At 47.8% G+C, this 24,906-nt stretch overlaps 1 protein-coding gene across 8 annotated transcripts in view; it reads left to right on the forward strand.

Annotated features, from left to right (window-relative positions):
- ralgapa1 (Ral GTPase activating protein catalytic subunit alpha 1) overlaps positions 1 to 24,906 on the forward strand; it is a 65,705-nt gene that overhangs the window by 25,972 nt on the left and 14,827 nt on the right. For all 8 annotated transcript variants that reach the window (XM_030356799.1, XM_030356802.1, XM_030356804.1 and 5 more), the window contains 21 exons: positions 961 to 1,142; positions 1,285 to 1,383; positions 2,949 to 3,104; positions 3,462 to 3,590; positions 3,959 to 4,084; positions 5,365 to 5,423; positions 5,596 to 5,704; positions 7,797 to 7,907; positions 7,999 to 8,067; positions 8,500 to 8,637; positions 8,962 to 9,145; positions 11,388 to 11,506; positions 12,053 to 12,172; positions 12,879 to 13,473; positions 13,593 to 13,708; positions 14,120 to 14,244; positions 16,311 to 16,382; positions 16,532 to 16,655; positions 17,266 to 17,421; positions 21,144 to 21,302; positions 22,358 to 22,485. In XM_030356799.1, the coding sequence (XP_030212659.1) occupies positions 961 to 1,142; positions 1,285 to 1,383; positions 2,949 to 3,104; positions 3,462 to 3,590; positions 3,959 to 4,084; positions 5,365 to 5,423; positions 5,596 to 5,704; positions 7,797 to 7,907; positions 7,999 to 8,067; positions 8,500 to 8,637; positions 8,962 to 9,145; positions 11,388 to 11,506; positions 12,053 to 12,172; positions 12,879 to 13,473; positions 13,593 to 13,708; positions 14,120 to 14,244; positions 16,311 to 16,382; positions 16,532 to 16,655; positions 17,266 to 17,421; positions 21,144 to 21,302; positions 22,358 to 22,485 (3,076 nt within the window). The remainder of the gene's footprint in view (positions 1 to 960; positions 1,143 to 1,284; positions 1,384 to 2,948; positions 3,105 to 3,461; positions 3,591 to 3,958; positions 4,085 to 5,364; positions 5,424 to 5,595; positions 5,705 to 7,796; positions 7,908 to 7,998; positions 8,068 to 8,499; positions 8,638 to 8,961; positions 9,146 to 11,387; positions 11,507 to 12,052; positions 12,173 to 12,878; positions 13,474 to 13,592; positions 13,709 to 14,119; positions 14,245 to 16,310; positions 16,383 to 16,531; positions 16,656 to 17,265; positions 17,422 to 21,143; positions 21,303 to 22,357; positions 22,486 to 24,906) is intronic.

The following is a 24,906-nucleotide window of genomic DNA, read 5'->3' on the forward strand; positions in this document are numbered from 1 at the left end:
CTCATTTAGCTGAAGGAAATTTCGGCACATCCAGTCTTTCACTTGCTCAATGCACTGATCTATGGGCCGATAGTCATTTGGTGATAGCGATACATAGATTTGCGTGTCATCAGCATAGCAATGATGGTCAATATTGTTATTATGCATGATTTGCCCTAGTGGGAGCATGTAGATGTTGAATAAAGAGGGTCCTAAGATCGAACCTTGTGGGACTCCACACATCACGTTGGTTGATTCTGATACAAAGTCGCCGATGGAAACAAAGTAGTTCCTATTTTGTAGGTAGGATCTGAACCAATTTAAGACTGTGCCTGAAAGCCCCACCCAGTTTTCTAACCTGTCCAAAAGTATTGTATGGTCTACAGTGTCGAATGCAGCACTGAGGTCTAGTAGCATTAGTATTGAGGTTTTGCCAGAGTCTGTGTTAAGACGGATGTCGTTTACAACTTTAATGAGGGCAGTCTCAGTGCTGTGCAGGGGTCGAAATCCTGATTGGAAGGTGTCATAACAACCAGTTGATGCCAGGAAGTGATTAAGTTGCTGGAGGACAACTTTCTCAATGATTTTACTTATGAAGGGCAGATTTGATATTGGTCTGTAGTTGTTAATATTAGAGGTATCTAGGCTCTGCTTTTTTAAAAGGGGTTTAATAACTGCAGTTTTCAGGGCTTTTGGGAAGTTGCCTGACTGGAGAGAGTTGTTAACTATCTGCAATATGTCTATTGCTAGGCAGTCAAAAACATTCTTAAAGAGGTTGGTAGGTAAAGAATCAAGGCAACAGGTGGATGGCTTTAGTTGTGTAACAGTTTCCACAAGAGTTTTAGAGTCAATAGGCATACAACATTCTTGATCTCTTAATTAATTTCTATACCTGTTTCATATGGGGAGATCCCTTGATGAGCTATTATCAAGGGCCTGTTTGATCCATTGAATGATCGGTTGGTCTCTGTGTTCCTTTAGAAACAAGTGAGGACTGTAGCGTGATGGCTGGGGGCTCTTTGATCGGTTGGCATGCCGACGTCGCCACGGTAATGTGGCGGAGGATGCTGGGTATCCTCGGAGACGTCAACACCATCAAGGACCCAGAGATCCACGCCCAGGTGTTTGACTATCTGTGTGAGCTATGGCAGAACCTGTCCAAGGTGTGTACCTCCCCAAACTGCCGTACAGTGCTTTTTATTCTTTAATTAATGTTTTTCATAGAACTACCTTTTGAATATAAACATTAATTACTTTCTATGTATTTACTTATGTATTTTAATTTTTTTTGTTGTTCCCCCCCAGATCCGGGATAATTTGGGCATTTCTCTGGACAACCAATCATCTCCTCCGCCTCCTGGTCTGATCCCGCCCCTCAGAATCCTAACACCATGGCTGTTCAAGGTAGGACAAGAGACCTCTAAAAGCATTCAAGCACACTGTCTTGCAAATTCCCTGAGGGTTTTCAGGCCCTGACAAGGCCACGGATCACACCTTGCGTGTCCTCAAGCCGGGGGACGGGGTACCTGGCACGCCAGACTCTGCCTGCTCGCGCCATTTGCCCAACCAGGCTACCAATACAAAGTTCCGAAAGTGCCTGGTGTAGCCCATGTACCAAACAACAAGCTTAGGAACCGAGGCTGGCGTCTCATAAAGAGGGGTTTAGAAAACTTCCTTCTGTAATCAGCATGTAGCATCTGTAGTTTTGAGAGTCCCTTTGAGAGAGGGATCGATCGTCCCACCGTCGCCGTGGGAACTGTGAATGGTTTGAGTGGTTCCCTTGATGTCCCAGATTGACCGGAAGAAAGGGTAAAATGTCCTGTATCCAATTGTCAGGCCCTTATGGCTATTGTGGCTTTAAACCAGGGAGCATTTGATGGAAAATGATAGGAGAAGTGCCTAAAGTGAGAAGCGATGTTCAAGGAAACCTCAATAAAAAGGTTCTTGAATCAATCATAAATGAGCAGGGTACCTATTCCGAGCAGGTCGGCTGATCCTAAGAGCTTCCCTGGTAAAGACGCATTGTTGCTTTTTTTTTTTAGGGTTCTTAGTATTTTATCTTACGCATCGAAAAAAGGAAGAAAAGAAAATCAGTCCGCGAGCGCAATCAGCATTGCAGTTTTGACAGTTTAAGCCAACATCATTCTAAAATTGTTCTGACTGAAATCCTGTTTCAAGAGCAATGTGTATGTTAAGCACTTTTGACCTCTCATTCTAAGAACACACAATTTACCGGTACTTCCTTTTTTCAAACACATTGTGTTAGATATTTTTGTATCAAACAGGAAAGTACATATATGGTAAGATGCAATAGAGGTAAAGGTACAGGTTTTAGCAAGTTATGTAACATCCAGTCGAGGTGCAGGTTTTAGTGCGTTATTTCAGGCTGTGGATATCATGGCCCACTGGCCCATCCTGACTTTGGCTATCCCCATGTTGCCCGTTCTGATGGCCACACCACCATGGCCCCTGGCAAGGATAGCCAAAGCCCGGTTGGGGCTAGAGGGGTTGGTCAAAGCCAGATGGGGCCACTTGGGAATGGACAAACAACTGAACAACACGCTTGTAATTATAAATGTTTCAATTTTAAACAAGCTTAAAAAGTGACAAAACAGACAACTTTTTCCCAACTCCCGAGTCAAATATTGTTTGTGACAAAGCTGTACGGACAAATTGTCCACATCAGCCAATGCTTTCTATGAATTCAATTGTCATAATTATCCCCCAAGATATCACATTAGATGTGCGTATGGTGAAGCTTGTGCGACAGTTCCTTCTCCTCTTCGGCCATTTCTAAAGACTAGAGGAACTCTTTGATCTGAAACCTTTTGAATAATTTGAAACATCTTGCAAACAAGGTGCCTAACCTCAATGAGACTTCCTGAATAAATAACTCTGAGGTAAAATAGAAATGTGCCACGGTATTGTATATGATGCTCTTGTGGTGCGTGTGTGTGTGTGGCCTCCAGGCGACCATGCTGACGGAGCGCTACAAGCAGGGGAAGCTCCACGCCTACAAGCTGATCTGCAGGATCATGAAGAGGCGCCAGGACGTGTCCCCCAACACAGACTTCCTCACGCACTTCTACAACATCATGCACCGCGGCCTCCTGCACCAGGACCAGGTACACCACCGCCCCGTCTGGGTCTGTGTCTGTGATCCTATCCAGTCCTTCTTCCTGAAACGTTGTTGGGTTGATGCCCCGGGACTGACTAGTTATTAGTTCCATAAGAGTGGTTCAAGGTATTTTAGTTTACTGTAAGTTTGATTCAGACTTAAGTATTGGATCTACAAAGTATTGAAATTTTCTTGACCTAGGGCCCTTTCTAAACCTGGATACACAATATAACCACTAATAGTGTAAAACGTCTGTGTGTGTGTGTGTGTGTGTGTGTGTGTGTGTGTGTGTGTGTGTGTGTGTGTGTGTGTGTGTGTGTGTGTGTGTCCGTGTCCGTGTCCGTGTGTGTCTTCCCGCCCTCAGGACATAGTGAACACCATCATCAAGCACTGCAGCCCCCGGTTCTTCAGCATCGGCCTTCCCGGAGCCACCATGCTCATCCTGGACTTCATCATCGCCGCTGCTCGCGTCACCGCCTGCTCCTCGCTCAACGTAAGAACAACACGCAGCCACGTACCAGTGCAGACACACACGCTCAAACCACACTGAACGCACACGGCAACTGGACTCCACCCGCACGCACATCGCAGGACGGTGAACAAAAGGCAACGATTAGAGCAAGAAAAACTCTTTCCAGTAGCAAAACAGCTTTTATACAGGTTTTTCCACCAAAATGAGCGTATATATGTGGAGAGAGATCTAAAACGCAGGAACACCCATAAAAAAAGGGATTTACTCCTTTTCCCACGACCGAGACGAGTATGGATTTTTACCCGGATGTTAGTGGGTTCCTCTTTTGGGGAAAGGGGCTTGAGTCTGTTCGTGTTGGAGTGTGACGGCTCCCTTGTGCTCGTCCACAGGCTCCCAGGGTGGAGGCGCAGGTGCTGCTGGGCTCCCTGGTGTGTCTGCCCAACCTGTACGAGGAGCTGCCCGCCCTGCACCCCACCACGGCAGACCTGGTGCTCACCAAGTTCACCGACGTCAAGGTGAACGCCCGGCATTCGCCCGGCTGGAAATATGCATGCATACTCTCAGGACCATTATCATTATCTGATGTTTCGGGGCTGGGAGTCAGAGCACTTTGGATAAATGCACAGCCGCTGAAGACAGGAGATGCAGCGTTCAACATCAAAGTGCAGTAATGGCGACACATTTTCTGGCAAAGAAGGGAATAGCTCAACTAGGATGAATGGGCGAGAAACAATTGTGCGTGTCTGAACTCGATAACGTTGGCGGTCTTGCCAGGGTTCTTTCTTTCGAAAAGCACAAAGCACATGGGTGACGGATGCGAAATTTATTTTTTAACATTCAGTGTCCGATAGACACTGCGTACATTTAGTGTCCGATAGACCTGCGTACATTTAGCGTCCGATAGACACTGCGTACATTTAGTGTCCGATAGACACTGCGTACATTTAGTGTCCGATAGACCTGCATACATTTAGTGTCCGATAGACACTGCGTACATTTAGTGTCCGATAGACCTGCGTACATTTAGTGTCCGATAGACACTGCGTACATTTAGTGTCCGATAGACCTGCATACATTTAGTGTCCGATAGACCTGCATACATTTAGTGTCCGATAGACACTGCGTACATTTAGCGTCCGATAGACACTGCGTACATTAAGTGTCCGATAGACCTGCGTACATTTAGTGTCCGATAGACCTGGGTACTATGCGGAGAGAGCAAAGAAACACAGCCCAGTGTCCGTTCACGCTCCACGCGCTGTGCTCCATTAAATGACATGATTATGTTTCGTGCTACAAAAATGAGGAGATATTTGTGCTCTGTGTGCTTTGGGCCTAACACAATCTTTACCTGGCAGCTTCACCCCGTCACACTTCTCCCATCTGGGGGGGGGGGGCGTGTAAACAAGGCGCTCTGCGAGGCCGCTCCTCTCCGCGGGGGGCCCGGGGGCGGCTGGGTCAGCGTCGACAGGTTAATGGCTCATTAGCTATTCGGCTAACACCGCGCGCTAATGCGGCAGCGTGGCTGTTATTGGCGATGCCGTGTAAACAGCTTATGCCATGTGTCCCGGCGTCCAAGACCGGTACACAGGGGTTTAATATTTTATTTCATCCCTCGCCAAACAGAAATCTGGGTTTGAATCCCTAAGCTTTCATTAATACTGATTAAATGGTTAATGGAGTATGTGTTGTGAATTGGATACTTTTTGTTTTTGCATCTGGTCTGCATGTTGCATACACCCCCCCCCCCTAATCGCTGAAGTTGTAATTCATATTTTTCTGGCTTCACTCTCAGGAACACATTATCAAACACATCTTGACCTCCGCCAAAGATGAACCCTCCGCTCCCGCAAGGTAAGCCGTGCGTGCGTGCGTGCGTGTTTGTGTGTGTGTGTGTGTGTGTGTGTGGAGTAACCATTTCTTCAGTCTTTTGTGTATTCATCTCCTGTTTGTGTGCCTCCATGTTTGTGTCCTACCTTGTAGCCGCCCCCTCTCACGCTGTCCCCACTGCCCTCTGTGTGTGCAGGTGTGTGGCCCTGTGCAGTCTGGGGATCTGGCTGTGCGAGGAGCTGGTCCGAGGCACCCAGCACCCCCAGATCAAGGAGGCACTCAACGTGCTGTGTGTCACTCTGAAGGTCAGCCGCGTAGCCCTGGACACCTCACCTTCATGTCACTCAGGAACAGGAGTCGAAAGAGACTACACTAGCATCAATCCTAACTAACCCAATTGTTACGAAATGTTTTGAATTTAATGCATTTTGTTTTCGCAAAAAAATAAAAAAGCAGCATTACCTTCTGTTGCTATCCTGCTAGTCACAATATTTCACGTAGCAATGCACACTAATGCTTTACTATTCCTTGTGACTACCAGTCGATAAAGTGTCGCTTTTCCCCCATTGTGGGGTTCGGAAATCAACCATTTCCTGGCAGCAGTACTGGGGTTGGAGGCGTGGGAACGTTGTCATACATGGCTGAGCACGTTACTATTGAGGTTTTTAAGATGCTACAATAAGGGAAGCTGTTTTCTTCGTCTTCTGTTGACTCTGTATCCTATCCATTTCAATGTTATCGAGTACTAAACAAGTGTTCCCTTTTGACGGAAGAGGTAGGGGATTGATGGTAGTAGGGATGCAGGGAGGGAGGTGAAAACACTGATATAACCTGAAGCTGAAGCTTGGGTATAATCCAGTAGGAACATCGGTTGGAAAAAAACTAAATGTTGTTGAGGGGAGTATCAATGGCCATGTAGCAATAGCAGGCAGGTTCTGGCATTTCAGATTTCACAATTGAAGTCTTCCAGCAGCCGTACAATAAATTAATAATAAATATAAATTTAGGCCAGAATACCCATGGCGTGGCAAAGGGAGCCAAGCGTGGCCGGACTAAAACAGGCCTGGCTGATTACTGCCGGTAGGATTTGTCACGGTGTGAATGGCCGCAGAGTGTTGTGCTGTGTATCACAGGCCATTAGACTTGGAGGCCTGAGCGTTGGAGAAATGCAGTCCAAGATTTACTCTGTCATCTGGGGCCAAATGGCCCCGTCAGTCTTTCTTCTTCATTATTTGTGTCGAACACACACAGATGCACACATATACACACACGCACCTTGTCCACCTTGGACTCACTTGGTACTGCATCGGCAGCCAGTAGCCTGCTAAGATACCACTGCGCCACAGAGGCACACACACACAAGCACACAGGCGTGTGTACGTCTCTCCCGGGAGGGGACCCTGGACTGTCAATATGTTTGGTACCTCTTCAGATAGGCGACTAATCCAAAGGGGAATGCTGCAAGCTGTCACAAAGACGTGGACACACACATGCACACAAACACACACAAACGCATATGCTTGTCCACTTTGGAATCTCTTGCCTTCATACCAACAGCCAGATTTTTCAGCCACTTGCATACAACCCACACACACACACACACACACACACACACACACACACACACACACACACACACACACACACACACACACACACACACACACACACACACACACACACACACACACACACACACACACACACACACACACACGCAGAATTATGTGCATCATTTTCACTTCCTAACGGCTTTTGTTCATAGTTCTCAGTTCGGCTCTCCTCCTATTTTCTCCCCGGCTATGTGTGTGTGTGTGTGTAGTTTGACAGCTAACTAGTGCTCGAAGCCCAGCATTGTGGCATTGTGGCATTGTGATATCACATCTAAGCACATCTTCTCCCACTGTCCTCCAAACGGAGCATCGCAAACAAGGAGCGCTGACTAGTCTAACACAGAAAACAGTGGTATTGCTTATCTTTCTCCTCTTTTCCTTCATTCCCTTTTCCTCTTAGCCTCCCTTTTCCTGTCTTTGGTTCCCTGCCATCCAGTTATGGACGTTCACTTACTCAAGTCAACTTCTTGTTCCTTTTTTCAATGCAGCCGCGTGTGTGTGTGTGTGTGTGTGTGTGTGTGTGTGTGTGTGTGTGTGTGTGTGTGTCGGTGTATTGTGGAGGCACAATGACTCTGACACTGATAATTGGTTGCTTGTTCCATGGATGATCCAGGAAATGAGCCTTGCTCGCACACGTAATTGCAAATTACCACCAATAATGGCATCAGCTGAATGCCTTTAAAATGTCAATGTGATGACAGTGGGTGCAGTGTGTGTATTTTGCATGCCTCTGAGATGTTTTTCTCTTCATGTGTGTGGGTGTGGGTTTGTATGTGTCTTTCAGTACCCCAACAAGAGCGTAGCATTGGTTGCATCTGATGTCCTTCACCTGCTGATCAACTATGCTGATCACCTGCAGAAATTCCCACCGGACACCCCCAAGAAGATTGTTGAGGTGTGTGTGTGTAACATGTAACTGTTCTGATGTGTTCAGCACTGCTTTTAAAGCTGTTCCTTTTGTTTAATATTAATGCATCGTCTTTCAGATTTTGATTGCCACAATCACATGCCTGCTGCCTTCTACGGAGTCCTCCCCTCATGAACTGGACAAGAGGGTAACACACACTCACGCCCGCACGCACGAGTGTGCGGATATATGTATAAATATATATATATAAACAACGCTACCGTTCAAAAGTTTGGGGGTCAGGATTTTCTAATCATCAATTAGCCTCTTAACACGATTATCTAAACAATATACCATTAGAACACAGGGGTGGTGGTTGCTGGAAATGGGCCTCTGTGTACCTATGTACACATTCCATTAAAAATCTACCGTTTCCAGCTAGAGTAGTTATTTACCACATTAACCATGTCTCAACTGTATTTCTGATTCATTTAATGTTATCTTCATTGCAAAAGAAATTGCTTTTCTTTAAAAAAATAAGGACATTTCTAAGTGACCCAAATCTTTTGAACGGTAGTGTATATAGTTTTTTGGGCTGGTGTATTAGTTTTGGTGCGAGTCTGACTGTGTGTGTTGGTAGCTGGTAGTGTCCTTGCTGCTGTGTCTGTTGGACTGGGTCATGGCCCTGCCCCCCAAGACCCTGCTGCGGCCCGTTCAAACACGCAGCCCCCCAGACAAGGACCAGCCCACCAAGACCCTGCTGAGCTGCATTTACAAGGTGCGACACGCACGCACGCACACACACACACGCCCCAACAGACACACTCATGGCACGTCCATGTGCCACTATCTGCGTTTCTTGTCATAAAATCAACATTGACAAGCGGCCGACTATTTGGAACGGTCCGTACGGCTGTATTAGGAACAATGGGGCGACAGTACAATGGAGATTGCTGCAGCTGAAGCACAATGGATGATGTGCAGACGTTGGCCACGTGTGTTGACTGTTACAACCCGATCCATTCATCAATGACATGTCTGCACTCTCTGTCTCCCCTGGTCTCACACACACACACACACACATGCACACGCACACACACAGGTGCTGCACGGCTGTGTGTACGGCGCCCAGTCGTTCAGCAGCGCCAAGTACTTCCCCCTGCAGCTGTCGGACCTGTCCAGCTCCGAGTACGACCCCTTCCTGCCCCTGGAGAGCCTGCGGGAGCCCGAGCCGCTCCACAGCCCCGACTCGGAGCGCTCCAGCAAGCTGCAGCCCGTCACCGAAGGTCAGCGGGGGCGCCGCAGCTCCAGCAGTGCACTGGGCTCGGTCCCAGTACGGTCGGCCCTCTGGCTACTGGGGGGGGGGGGCTCGGCTATGACCCTCCTCACGTTTTAGTTGAGCTAAATAAAGTGGTGTGTGTGTGTGTGTGTGTGTGTGTGTGTGTGTGTGTGTGTGTGTGTGTGTGTGTGTGTGTGTGTGTGTGTGTGTGTGTGTGTGTGTGTGTGTGTGTGTGTGTGTGTGTGTGTGCGCGCGATGATTGCATACACTTGTTCACAGATGCAACACCTTAGGACAAAGACCAGCGTCGCTCATAATGTTAATTTAGCGTTTTCTGTTTTACTTCTTAACGACTTGGAGCTATTGTTGTTTGGTCACAATATGGATTGTTACTCTATAGACCTAAGAATGCATTACAGCTCCTAGTTACTACAAGATGCATTGGTCTGGGTCAATATCTGGATACTCTTCAGAGCCCACCCGAGGTGTTGAAAAGAGTATTGCATTTCTCAGAAGTGCCCAATAATTACGATGACGACAATAAACATATGCGCTTTCTGTTATTGACCCAGTTGGGAATTTCCCAAAGTGTTGGAGCTATGCGATTCAGTGTGGACTTTAAGTGTGTGCACATGTGCATTGCCTTGAGTGCTTACAAAATTCACACATGCAGCTACGTTCAGGAACATTTCCGTCTTGCCGCGGTTCACTCATGGCACAGCAATGCTGGTATAGGGACGAGTAGACAGTCCAGCAGAGTGCAGCAATGCACACTGAGAGGAGCTCCATTATTCCAGAACCGCTCCCGTTTTTAGGAATCATTATAAAGAAACGGAGCGGAACAAGAACGGAACAGTAGTGGATTCAGGGGAGTCTTGAGATCGCTTCGCTCACTCCAATGATCCTTGCAAGTTCCTGATAGACCCGTTGACTGAGAGGTGCTCCCTTATTTCGGAATCTGTCCAGCAGAAAGGAGTTTGTTTCAAGCTTTTGTTTGTCAGTCATATAAAGCTTGATTGGTATTACTATGGGATAAGCCACTAAGCAATGACGTGTTATGACAGTCGCCGATTTCATGTATGTCCTCAGTGGAGTCATGTGATTGGTTCCTTCACTCTACGTGAAAGAGACTTACGTAAGGCGACGTAACCTTTTATTACCCTTTCATTAACAACACAGGTGTAAAGGCAGTGATCCAGAAAATGGTACTTGATCTTTAGCAGGCAAAGTACCGGTGCAGATTTTCCGGAATATCGATCACTGATCCAATTCACATATGACCCTATACTGGGAATCTTCCAAAGATTTGCTGGGTAAGACTGCATACGAAATGGGGCTTCCCTCACTCTCTCTCTCATGTCTTCAAGTTTCACAGGGCTAAATTGGCAGGGAAAACTCACATGCACATTGCAAAAACATCAAAAAATAGAACAAAATAATTACAGCAAAAAAAAATATCTTCTCAATTCAATCTTCTCCAATACAACCTACTGTAATACTAATTGAAATGTTTGTGTATACAGTGAAAAAACAAGACCATACGAGTTTTTTTTTAGATATCCTGTCTTTCTTCAGCTTCATCCTTACTTACTTGTCGTCAACCGGCTCCCTGCCTCACTCCCCCCCGTCCCCCGTCCCCTGATCCTCCTGAGAACTCTCCTGGGGTTAGGCGATAGTGGAGAATGTCTGATCAATACATATCTGCAGTAGTCTCCACGACACATGGCTCAGTCAATATGGAGCTGTGTGTGTGTGTGTGTGTGTGTGTGTGTGTGTGTGTGTGTGTGTGTGTGTGTGTCCCAAGTCTGTGCGCCTGGCTCAGCGTGTGTGCAACAACTTTGATTAACCAGAAGTCGCCAGCAGCACAGCGTATGTGATGGCATCGGTTTCTACACAGCATGGGGCTGGCGATGTACACACAATATATGGGCTGGCTTGTGTGTGTGTGTGTGTGTGTGTGTGTGTGTGTGTGTGTGTGTGTGTGTGTGTGTGTGTGTGTGTGTGTGTGTGTGTGTGTGTGTGTGTGTGTGTGTGTGTGTGTGTGTGTGTGTGTGTGTGCATACCGATCCCACTCCTCTCTCTTCGCTCTCCAGCTGTTGATGAAAAAACAGACAAGTTAAAGCATTCCATCGCCTATAGATTAACTTTCTAACAGTTGTGAACAGCACTTCTTTAAGTGTTGCCGCCACCAACTGTTTTATATTTTCCTTTATGTGTGTGTGTGTGTGTGTGTGTGTTCGGCCCTCTAGTCCGCAGTCGCCTCCAGCACGGCCTGGTTTCCATAGCGGCGAGGACGGTCATCACACACCTGGTCAACCATCTGGGGCATTACCCCATGTCTGGGGGTCCTGCTACGCTCACCAGCCAGGTACACAGAGGGTTCTGTGTGTGAACGTGTGTAGGGGTCCCATTGTTTCATGGTTTATTCATGGGTCGAGTGACTCTGGTAAACAATACTTTGAATATTATTATTATTTATGTGACGCACCACTTGCTGCTGGTCTGTAATGTTATCATTGTATTTAATGACTGTGATACAAAATACTTAATCAGATGATCAGTGATGCAATCATCATGGATTCAATCTGTGTTTTTCAACCTGTGGTACTCCACGTGGTGAAATTGTCTAATTTCAATTCATATAAATAATTAGAGTTAAATCTAAACTAGATATATTATAAATATTGTTCAGTTTATATAATATTATGGCTTGCTTTAATTTCAAAAATAGTGTCGCTTTCTGTATTCCATCATATGTTTGCCATTGGATTGATTACATGAAGTTTATTAATATTTTTTTACAGTTTTCAAATAAGGTGGTCTGCGAAAGGTCTTGAGGAAAATGTAGTGTTGCACATAGAATCAAAGGTTCGGAACCACTGAAGTAAATCACCTGTGTGCTTGTTTCCTCAAGGTGTGTGAGAACCACGACAACCCGTACTGCGAGAGCCCCGACCTGGGTCCAGAACTCTTCCACTCCCCCAACCTCCAGTTCCTGGTGCTCAACGGCTCCACGCTGCTCTCTGTGCTGCAGGTACGACCCAGAGAATGAGGAGCTTTATGGACCACAGTGGGTCCTAGTCAGTTGATTCTTTAACATTTGTGGAATCTGGGGTTTTTTTGGCACGCGAAACAGATGACACTATTTGCCTACTTAAATATGCTATAAGTGACATTTAACATTTTAGCTTTGAGTTTAAGTTTTAAGAAATGCCATAGCTATTGCCAGCTTTTAGTCAGTGAAATGCTCTGTGAGAATATCCATTTTGAGTGTGCCTCAGTATGAGCGTATATAGATTTGGGACTGCTCCTGGCTCATTTCTGGCCAATCAGGGCATTTCTTCCCTGATTGATTTGGGGAATCGATCCTGCGGTGAACATCTACAAATACAAATATGTAATCATCTCAATGGTAAAGAACTATAGAGAGCGGGGTCGTTTAATTTACGGAGAGTATGTAATGTCCATAAAGTGACAATGTAATTGACAGTATCTTTAACTACTCCTAATATATCAAACACATGTCATACATTTCAAATTCTCCTACCCATTCTGCAGTGAAAGATCAATGTATTTTTGGAGGGAGAATCACAAGGCCTTTCTGGTTAATTCAACATCCACTATAACTTTTCCTTTGTGTGCGTTGCATAATCCCAACAAGCATGAATAAATACGATCTGCTGCTAATAATTGATAACCAAAGGAACCGCTCCCTCCATGTGTCTTTTGTTCCTCTGCAGATCCGGTCCGAGTCGGGGGTCCCTGGCGGGGGGATGACGGCCGGGCTGTCCTCGGTGCCCGCCTGCGTGCGCGTGGTGGTCCGGGACGTGGCCGGCAAACACTCGTGGGACTCGGCCGTCCTGTACGGGCCGCCGCTCTGTCCCGGCGGGCAGGCCACCCCGCCGCCAACACGCCCACACCCTCAGGCCCCGCCGCAGGGCCTGCAGCTGCACACCCCGCCCGGACCCCCGGCCCGGAGGCTGGGCGACAAGAGAGAGGTGCAGGAGGAGGTGAGGGAGGAGGAGGAGGAGGAGGAGGAAGAACCAGAGGAGGAGCAGGACTGCAGTCCTGTGGAGAAGGAGAAGGAGCAGGGGGTGGACAGTGAGAAAGGGGAGGACGACGAGGAGAAGGACGAGGACGATCAGAAAGAGGGCGAGGACGCGGTCATGGAGCGAGGGGACGCCGGCTCCGAGCAGCTGCCCGCCCCGCCATTGGCCAAGCGCGTGTGTCGGGAGGCGGTGCCTGGCTGGGATTCGCTGAGGGAGGGAGACGACACGCTGGATGAGATGCTGCAGTACCTGGGCTACTCCAGTCCCGAGTGTCTGCAGAGAGCAGGTAAACACACACAAACGCACTTGAACTACTATAGGCCTGATGGAACTGATCCACATTATCCGGCTGAAGCTGCTCGACGTGAACTTGTAGCTAATCAAAGTTGTGCTCATTTTCCACAGGCATGCCTCTCAATATCCCCGCCCCTCAACCAGCGTGCGTCTCGGAGAAGCAGGAGAATGACGTCATCAACGCCATCCTGAAGCAGAGTGCTGCAGAGCACGAATTCATCCTGCTCGTATGTAGTGCCAATTAGAGTACTGCAAATAAGCTGCCTGTTTAGCAGGCAGACTCTGTTCCACCATTTAAGCTGCTGCAGGTACGTTTCGAGAGTCGTAAAGAGCGAGATGGGAAGAGAGTGTGGGAGAGGACGATTTTGAAACTATGCAACCAAAAATATGGTTAAATAATAGACAACAAATTGGATCATTCAGAGGCAGCCGCAGTCAACTCGAAACAGTTATTCTCTTGTCGCATTTACTGTAACTTGCTAATAGCTGTAATAATAGCTCTCAAGTCCTACCTGCCGCACCTTTTAACTGTCTCGTCGTTTTTCCGAATTTAACAATTCGGAAACCACCGCATCCGACCCATGGTGCTCCAAACTCTACACATAATGTGACGGTTGATGTGGCTTGTGTTGGTGCAGCGAGGGGAGGGGCTGAACATGCGGGCGTCCCAGCAGCCCGAGCCCGACACCGAGACCCCGCAGTCGGCCTTCTACTACTGCAGACTGCTGATCAACATCCTGGGCCTCAACTCATGGGAGAAGAGGTGGGAGAACGCACACAACCACCACATCTGAGCCCTTGTTTACGCATTGAGATAGAAAGAGCCATGAATACACACACCTTCCTGAAGGGAAGTGGATGTAGTTGGGTGTATCGTATTGGGATAGTATATTTCATATTTTTTTGAAGATGCCTGCTTGAATAATGTGATGCAGATTTTGATCATAACTTTTTGGCAGTTTTTGTCCTCCATCCGTATTGAACTGTAAGCCTTATTATTCACCCTGTGATAACGCTGCTTATTGGTTAACGGCCACAGCCAAGGTAAATTCACCTAACGGTAGTAGAGACATAAGTTGCTGTAAGTGACTGATGGAAAATTGATCTGCTTGAAAGTACTGCAAGGGAAAGTATCTGGGAAATATAGGAGAGAATATTGGTTGAAATGATGTGAATATCGAAAAGATAAACTGCAGTTCGCTTTGCGTTATTTTTTTCTTTAGATTGGACTGTTTTGAGTATTGAAAGGTGGCTCACAGAAGCACGTTATTATTGGTTTCATTTTCTATCCTATCGGGCATTAGATACAAGATGGATACTCAACATTTGGAAAGTCATTTTGTGAATAGTACCCTTTTTTTCCGTTTTTGTTTCTAAATATTTATATCTGAAAATCACATTACCCCCTTTTTAAAAAGGCAACATGTTATCACTCAAAAATACTCTTCATAGTAATTAGTCTGTTCTTTGAGCTCACCATTCTCATGCCATACGCTTGGTTTTTCAATCCATGAATAAGCCTGGGCCAAAATCCAAAATGTCAAGGTATCCCTTTATAATGTGTGTAACTTGCCGGCTAATGGACACTCATCGTTTTTTATGCTTTATAGGGGGGAAAAAACTGTCCTCCATGGAATTATACCACCTGCATTCAGCTAGCACAAAGGACTTTTTAACACGCTCCGTGTGTGTTTGTGTGTGTGTGTGTGTGTGTGTGTGTGTGTGTGTGTGTGAGTGTGTGTGTGTGTGTGAGTGTGAGGGGGCCTAGCGAGCGAGAGAGAAAGGCGGCGAGAACATGATAATGAGTATAATATACTATTGATCAAACTAGCCCATTTGGAGTGAGAATAAAAGGCAGTTAGAGGAGGGAGGGAGAAGGGCAGAGAATGAAAGAAGGAAGATGGGGCAGTGGGCGAGAGATATAGAGTAAGAGGTTGAGACTTGGAGGGGAGGCAAGCCCTTGAGAGAGAAAAGGAGCGAGGGAGAAAGAGATATAGATTCTCTAATCTTTCATAGTGCCCCTCCATCTCTCCAGGTATTCATCCAGAACACTAAGACAGTGACAGGCATCCTCTGTCATGTGTGGGGCGTGTGCGCGTGTGTGTGTGTGTGTGTGTGCGCGTGTGTGTGTGTGTGAGAGAGAGGGGGAGAGATGTACATCCTACATTCTTTTCTGCTCGTGTGTTTTTTTTTTGTTTTCTTGTCTATTTCTGAGCGTGTGTGTGTGTGTGTGTGTGTGTGTCTGCACCCACGTGTGCATGTGGCAGTGTGACCGCGTGTGCTGTCAGTCCTTTCATGCTGCGGTCCATAATCCCTGGTGTAAATGGGAGCCTTTGAGAGCGCCGAATGAGGCCATTACTAAGTATCATTTTAATAAAGAGCAAAATCGCTCCCTCCCTTATACAACCCAGCCTCCCTCCCCCTACAACCCGCTCCCCCACCCCCCCCCCCCCCTCCCCCCTCAGCCCTCGACTCAAACAAGTGACGGCGAGGAGAGTAAAGATGGATGTGTCTCTGCGTCTCCATTATCAGCCCTGCAGATACTCTGAGCTCTCCCTCCGGTGCCTGAGAATCACGGCTGTCTGAACTGGATGGCAGTGTGTGTGTCTGTGTATGTGTGCGTCTGTGTGTGTGTGTGTGTGTGTGTGTGTGTAGATATTGATGTATCATTCGGTAGCATCCAGCGCCACCGTCAGCAGCCTATAGCAACACCAAAAGAAAGTTAACACCTATGTGTCCCATCCAGGCAAGATCCTGAGAGCGCGTGTGGCGGGGTTTGCTCCCGACGGTACGGGGTGATCCTCAATGTGTTTGAAATGTGATTCACAGGACCAACTTCCACCTGTTGAGGAAGAACGAGAAGCTACTGCGAGAACTGAAGAACCTGGACTCCCGTCAGTGGTGAGGCAGAATGCCCCCCCCTTCCTTCATCTTTTCCCCCTCTACCACCCCGTGTGGTGTGTCGTCCTCCGTGGCTTTGCATTCATACGTGTCGGCTGACCTATTTTTTTCGAATCATGTGTTGTTCTCCGCTCCCGATCTCCGGACAGCCGCGAGACGCACAAGATCGCGGTGTTCTACGTGGCCGAGGGCCAGGAGGACAAGCACTCTATCCTGACCAACACATCGGGGAGCCAGGCCTACGAGGAGTTTGTCTCTGGGCTGGGCTGGGAGGTGAGGGGCTGCGCCACTTCTTTCTTTTATTCGTCTTCTTTAAGAAGAAATGTGGGCACAAGGCTACTGCTACGTCAATAATTCATTTCTGTATCTTTGTCAATCATTTTAAAAAAATAACTAGAGTTGCAAAAAGAGAGGGGCAGAAAAATGCAGAAGGATAAAAAAAGAAAGAAACTAAACCGCAAAAAAATGTCTCCTCCATTTCTGCTCCTGTCCCATGTTTCTCTGACATTGAGATGTGTTGCATTTCACTCACCTATGACTGGGCAAGATGGTTTTCCCAAACCACCCAGGGATGTGCCCTGTTTGGTCAGAAATGAGGGGTGTATGTGTGTGTGTATGTGTATGTGTATGTAGGGGTCTGAAATCTAAATTAGCTTCTTCATAGGCTCAACTCAAAACAGATCCCAGCACATATCACTCACTCACAGCCGACGCAGAGCTATGTCATTTTTAACCAATGAATCAAAGTATAGCTCTTAAATCTTACTTTAAGGACTTTTTTAACAGTCAATGCGCATTTCTAAAAATGTTACCTTAATAAAACAATGTGGTTGAGTCAGTGGTGTGGGGGTGAAGGCGACGTAAGGCTCTGTCGTGTCTCCAGGTGGACCTGACCAGTCACTGCGGCTTCATGGGTGGCCTGCAGAGGAACCACAGCACGGGCATGACCACGCCCTACTTCGCCACCTCCACCACCGAGGTGGTCTTCCACGTGTCCACGCGCATGCCCCCGGACCAGGACCACAACCTCACCAAGAAGGTACGCGCCGCTCTCCCCCATCCCCCCCGCTCTCCACACCACGGCCCGACGCGACAGATCGTCCTGGTCAATGTGTGTCAATTGGCTCCACTGCGCCGTCTCACCTTGTTCCATCCCGGCCCCGCCCACCTCGCAGGTCGGCCGACTGGCTGTGCCTCAGTACGAACCCTTCTCGGTCTACTTGGTCCCATCTTCCCTGCTATTGATCCTCGTCTTTCTCTCCGCAGTACGTCTCTCCCGCTCTGACGTTTACTCTCTTTCTCCGCGCTTCTCGGATTCGGCCCGTAGCTCATTGTCTTCATACGTCCGAAAAGACAGAGTACAGCGTCTAGGGGATTGCAAACAAAAGGACGGGGTTATAGCTGATGGAGCTGCCACCTCAGTAGTCATCGCCGTGGAGACTAGCGTGCCAACATGCGCCGGCCACGTGCAGTTCAGCGGCTGTTTGTGGCACAGAAAAAAATAACAAAATAGAAGATGGCAATGGAGAAAGCAGGAGTGGAGGCTCCTGTGGTTTGGCACGCTGTTGTTAACGAGCAGGACAGCACAGGACAGTAGGACTGCACATGTCCTTTAGCTCCTCCATCCCAGCTCTGCTTTCAAAAGCACCACAGGGGTAGCGTTCGGCGCGTGTGTGTGTGTGTGTGTGTGTGTGTGTGTGTGTGTGTGTGTGTGTGTGTGTGTGTGTGTGTGTGTGTGTGTGTGTGTGTGTGTGTGTGTGTGTGTGAGAAAAGGGGGAAAGAAGAGTAATTAGCAATAATAAGAAAACCAATTGTGGTTGCCTTCACTTCCCCTCCTGTTATTCTGTTGCTGAAAGGAGGAGGGGGAGGCAACTAATTACACACACTCACACACGCAGGTTTCATGGGTTCTAATTTGGGTAATTACAGTTCCCTCATAAACAAAACATTCCCTCATACATAATTTTCCAATATCTGCTTGTACACCCACGACCACACACAATATGTCCTCTATTGTAACCACGCCGCATTACATGGTTTGTAAGGGATGTTCCACAGCCCTGGATAAGGCATGCCTACCTATTCTGTGTCCCATCATGGTAGACGTTATCCCCTCCTCCTTAGTCATGAGGGGCAACCCGGTGGTTCGATTCCTGCCCGCGGTTCTTTGCTGCATGTGTTCCCATCTATCTTTCATACCTTTCTGTCTTACGCTACATTAAAAAGGATAAAGCCTTGAAAATAGATCTTTAATTAATTAAATAATCTGTCATGGTACCCTCCAGCTCCAAAATGGCCGCAGTCACCCTATCCTCAAAAGGCCTTTTTTTGAGGCTCCAACCTTCCTTTCTCATCAATATCCTGTAGAAGCTCTATATCAGGAGATACCAAACCACGAGCTCTATGAACCCTTCCCCCCCCTCTACCAAGGCGGTCCCCAAGGCTCTGCACTCAGGTCCCTCCGCCTTACCGTCTGCATTCTCCGCCGTGGTCCGATCCCCCACTGCCCCGGTCTCAGCTTCCACCGCGAGGCCGACGACACACAGCTCTATCTGAGCGCTGAACCATCAGAGCATGCAGTGTAGCTCCCACCCTCTGGGACTCACTCCCCGCAAAGATCCACAACGATGCAACAAACACTTTTAACAAACAACCCAACATTTGCCTGTTCATCCATGCTTAGGGTCTCTAGTACATGTCTTTCATTTATTTTTATTTGGATCCCTTGAAAGGCGCTATAAATATGTGTACATTAGATTGAATTAATACTTTTCATGACAACATCCATAAGTCTCGTGCGCTATGTGTTTGCGTGTGTGTGTGTGCGTGTGTGCGTGTGCGTCCGTCCCCACCCCTCCCTTCCCTGCCACCCTGGGCGCTGGCTGCTCTGTACATAGCAGTAATGTCCCTCTAATCTGATCATACTTCCTGCTTCATGGCCTATCACGTTGCTGCAGGCTCCTGATTGGATTACCCGTGCCTGGTGTGACACATCATTCTCCCTGATCAGCTGATAGCCACACTACACAAACACACACACACACACACACACACACACACACACACACACACACACATACATACACATACACATACACATACACACACGCACACCAAAGCTCTAAGGATTGATGCACAAATCTCCACATGTGCCCACACACAAGAACAAGCATCAGTGATAGACATTGGCTCGCGGATGTTTTGGCAGACAAATGCACGCACACTCACAGGCATGCATACACAGTAGATGATAAATGTCTACAACCAAAGCTAATGTCACACACATAAATACATAGACTGGGCCGCCCTCTCATCTGCATCCATCCTCTGCCCCACACACTCACACACAGGACTTACTTACACTTCAGGACAATATTCTAGTTCTCAGCGTATATGTCTGTCCCTCTAGTGGCCTTCAGGGCGAGATGGCTGTGTCTTGTACCTTAACATACTGTATTCCTTCAGTGGGCTGTGTTACAGACTGTCAACAGCCATGTCATTAACCTTGACATTTCACACACAAACACGCACACACACACTCACACAAAGAGACAGACACCAGTCTTGACCTCATCAATCTACCAGCACGTACTCCGTCTTTCTAAAGTGTACTCCATCTTGCCCCGCTGTCACCACCTCCGTGCGCTCACTCGATCACACACAGGGACACCTACATGGCTTTCTCTCAGACACACATGCACACACACGCATGGTGCACACCAAGAGCCTTGAGGTTGTGATGGATACAAACTGTCTGGGTGGGAATCCAGACTCCCAAGCTGGGTGGAGGGGGGTTTTGGGGGCGGGACATGATATGTCCTCTTTGAGTTAAGTTGATCTTTCTCTGTCTCTGTCTCTTCCTCAATCCCTCCCTCCCTTCCTCAAAGGTTGGATGAAGTTAGATGTAAGAAGTTCCTCACATTGTTTCTAAATGTTTTCATCATGATTGATAGCGACTTGGTCTTGTGGTTCACTTGAGTTATACAGTCTGTGCGATGATGAAGATGCATTGGAATAACTTCTGAAAGTTCTGAAAACACTGCTTGGGAAAGGATTCATGGCTTGCCCTCGGAAGTCCGCTCTTGTTTTCAGTCTCTGGGTCTTTGTACCGGGTGAGCAAATTTAGTAGAAGACTCTGAATGGCATCTCGAGGGGATTTACCTTTTCAAATCGCAGTGTGATTATACAATGTATTGAGGGTGTCTACGCATTGCCCAACTGTTTAACCATGGTGGATCAAGGAACACAACATTGAGTGCAGCGTTATCCTCCATCAGTCTTCCTCCAAGTGAAATACAGTCCCTGAAGTATGGGTTTGGTTTTTGGATGAGCCAATGCATCCAAAAACCAGCTCCCGGCATAAATCGGTCTCAACGTTATCTTGTGATTCTCTTGTGAGCAGTCGCCAGCTGAAAACGCTTTCATCACACGTCTTTGATCTGAACAGGGCTTTGGAGGAGCTCATTTAGCTTCCTTGTATTTCATGATCTTCTTATCTTTCACTATGCCATAATGTTATGTCATAACCGCCGGGGCGTATGTTGTTGGGTGCTAACTCCTCTCTCAGGGCGCCCCGGTGGCTCACCGGGTACAGCGCGTACCATTAAGGCCCAGTCCTGACCGGAGCGACCCGGGTTCGATCCCTTCGTTGCATGTCCTCCCCTCTATATCCCACACCTTCCTTTCTGTCTCGCTCATGATAAAGCATAAAAAGAGAAAAATAAATCATTAAAAATAATAATAACTCCCCTCTCTCTACAGCTGAGGCACCTGGGAAACGACGAGGTGCACATCGTGTGGTCGGAGCACTCGCGCGACTACCGCCGCGGCATCATCCCCACCGAGTTCGGGGACGTGCTCATCGTCATCTACCCCGTCAAGAACCACATGTACTCCGTCCACATCCTCAAGAAACCCGAGGTAGGGACACGCCCACACGCACTGACGCGTCACTTCCTCTACAGCGTCGTGCCAGACTGTAGATATGTCTGCAGACTGCTCAACAATCCAGGACCCTGGTGACCTTCCCCCACCCCGACGCACACGCACACGCACACACAGACGCACACGCAAACACACTCCGAGCCCCGAGTCACTTTCCCCTCAAGAGTCATGGAGCTCTGGTTCATGTAGCAGACATTAAACGAAAGCCCCAGCGCTGATAACATAATTCCCTTTCGGGTCCCAAAGCCTAACTCGATCACGCAGTGCGTCGGGCTCTTGCTCTTTGTCTATCACTGCGCTGCGCCGTATCCTGTGTTCTTTTTTTTCCTTCTCCCTCATTCTTCAAGAACCAAACATTAATTAAATCATCGACCGAATAAAGACAAGACCCCAAAGCAAGTGAAATGATGTGAAGGTCGTTTGTTTTTTATAAACAACTTTGGCCATGGATTCTGGAAGATAGTGGATCGGTGGAGAGGTCATTTTGCCCGACCCAATCCGATTATGTCCAGAAATGATGGTCATTATTGTCTTTTGCAGATTTTTCCACTCTCAAAATGATGGAGTGCCATCCAAAGGGCTTAGCTATAATGGCCCACGACAGAGTTAGGTAACCCTTTAGATGACATTAGTCATTCAACCCGTGCCTTTTCTCTGTGGTCCCCGTCTGGCCAAGGCCTCACTCCCCCACGAGTGCATGCAAGTCGAAAACTTTTAGCAAAAATGTAATTGACCACAAATCAATTAAATGCTAACTTCTGTTCTGTGAACTGCAGATGGCATGAATGATTTACGTTGGACAAAGGGGGACATTCACGCAGTCCGTAATACACTCGATCCACACTCCCAACTCTTTGTGTGTTTGTTTAATTTTATGGGTTATTTTTTAATAACTTTCCTGTGCCTCTCTTTTCTGTCCGTCTTTCTCTCTCTCTCTCGCTCTCGCTCTCGCTCTCGCTCTCTCGCTCTTTCTCTCTCTCTCCCTCGCTCTTTCTCTCTCTCTCTCTCGCTCTTTCTCTCTCACTCTCTAGGTGCCGTTCTTCGGGCCCTTGTTTGACGGCGCCATAGTGGACATGAAGATCCTGCCCATGATGGTCAGGGCCACCGCCATCAACGCCAGCCGGGCCCTCAAGTCTCTGATCCCACTCTACCAGAACTTGTATCCTTTGATCGGCTCTCGGTGCGCTCCATCTCTCCAGGCATTCACCCAGAACAGCGCTGACACTAATGGGTGTTGGGACAGGCAGACCTCCGGTTTGTCTGTTTCATCGGATGGCAGCCCAGGATTCGCGATCGAACTTGCTCCGTATCTGACCCCTTATTAAAGTAACAATTGCGCAAACAAACACAACGACACACACACACGCACACACACACACACAATGCCAGTGAGCAGTTGTCAAAATACATTAAACTCTTGAAGCAAGTTTCTTTTATAATGCTTCTCCCTCTTCTCTGCTTCCTGTCGTATCCTCTCACCTCCTCACTCCTTTCTGGGCCCCTCTCTCCTTTCCTCTCTCATCTCTCTTTCTCTTTTTTCTCCTATCCCCGCTCGATCTCCTCCCCTCTCTCCTTTCCTCTATCCTCTCCTCTCTCCTATCCTCTCCTCTCTCCTCTCTCCTAAAGTCTTCTTTCTACTTTCCTCCTCTCTCTCCCCTCTCCTTTCCTCTTTGTCCTCTCTCCTCTCTACTTCCTCTCCTCTCTCGTCTCGTCTCGCCTACCCCCTCTCCCCCCTCTCCCCTCTCTCCCCTCTCTCATCACCCATCTCTCCTCTCCTCTTTCCTTTCCTCTTCTCTCTCCTCTCTCCTCTCCTCTCTGGATGATAGGGTGGCTATGCCAAGGGGGGGAAAGGGAACAGGAGGGCGGGGAAGTGAAGAAGATGCTCTGCCACACATCTCCACAGAGAGGTTGTTTGGCTCCGGGTGTGTGAATCTAGTTTATAGCTAATCCCCACCCACCCCTGTGTGTGTGTGTGTGTGTGTGTGTGTGTGTGTGTGTGTGTGTGTGTGTGTGTGTGTGTGTGTGTGTGTGTGTGTGTGTGCGTGTGCGTGTGCGTGCGCACGCGTATGTACTTTTGGATGCCCCGGCCTATCAGTGCATCTCTAATAGTTTTCTTATGCACAAATACCTTGGTGCCCTGTCCCTGGGTTGATTGCCATCTCTCATTCTGTGTGTGTACATATATATATATATATATACACATAGTAAATTGTACTTTTTTAAATGTACCGTACGGGGCACATGGTAAATACGAAATTAATGATTTGGTCCAAAAAACATTTTTCTAGCCATAAACTAATGGTGTTTATTCCGGAATGAGTGTCACTCTCAGAGTTCCCATCAAGGCGTGTTCACTCGATCATGGTATTCGTTGCTGGATGGGCTGGACAAATTTAAAACAAGCCCAGTAAGCTATGGCTCACACAATTCTGGCTCAGCCGAAGTCAAGCGAGGCCCTTCGAACAGAGTCTGCCAAGAGGTCGGGCTCTGGGCCCCTCCCCTATCCAGCGTTTCTCCATTGGACAACAGTGGAGTGGGCCGTGCATGGGGTCAGGTCTCAAGTGTGGACACGGGGGAGGCAACCGGCGGGACCAGGAGAACCCATTTAAAGGATTCACAACAACAACAACCTCTCCCCCCAGCGTTCAGGCAACAATAAGATCTAAAGAGAGATTTATATATAAATATGTAGATATAGGATTAGATAGAGATATTGATACAGAGAGATAAATATAGATAGATAGATAGATAGATAGATAGATAGATAGATAGGGATAAAGATATCAATATATATGTTTTTATATTTATATAGAGATAAAGATATAAATATATATGTTTATATATATATATGTGTATCATATTTTAGTGCGATGCTTCAAATGTGTGTGTGCGTCTGTGTGTGTGCGTGTGCGTGTGTGCGTGTGGCCGCCGAGCCCCCTGCAGAGTATTGACTGGCGGTGGCTGTGGATCGATGGCTCTGACAGGCTGAATTACAGTAATCAGTCATTATTGACTCTCCACTTCTCCGTCGGCCACGCAGCCCACTGTTCTCCCCCACCAGCCCCCCTCCCCCCACGCCCCATCAGCACAGCCACCCATCTCTCTCCGCTGCCTCTTCCACACACTCCCCCCAATCCCTGATAGTACTGCTACCAATCACCATGTCCTCGAGATCACTGAGTTGCTTCAGACTACTACCAGCATCTGGTATCTGCATGATATACAGATAGTCTGAGGTGGCCTGCAGCCACACACACGCCACACACACACACACACACACACACACACACAGCAGGAAACCTCTCTTGGTCGCTATCTGGTTCTCTCTCTCTCTCGGTTGCTCTCTGTCTGACACTCTCTCTTTGTCTCTCTGTCGCCCTCTGTCTCTCGGTGTGTGTGTGTTGGGGGGGGGGGGCTAACGCAGTGCCAGGCCACTGAAGGCAGCTGTGTGTGTGTAAGCGCAGCTCTATCTCACATATCAGCCCACTGCAGCAAGAGACGCTGTCCAATAGTTCCCACTGACACTCTCTCTCACACACACACACACACACACACACACACACACACACACACACACACA

The sequence above is a fragment of the Gadus morhua genome, chromosome 5 (assembly GCF_902167405.1).
Source record: "Gadus morhua chromosome 5, gadMor3.0, whole genome shotgun sequence".
NCBI lineage: Eukaryota > Metazoa > Chordata > Actinopteri > Gadiformes > Gadidae > Gadus > Gadus morhua.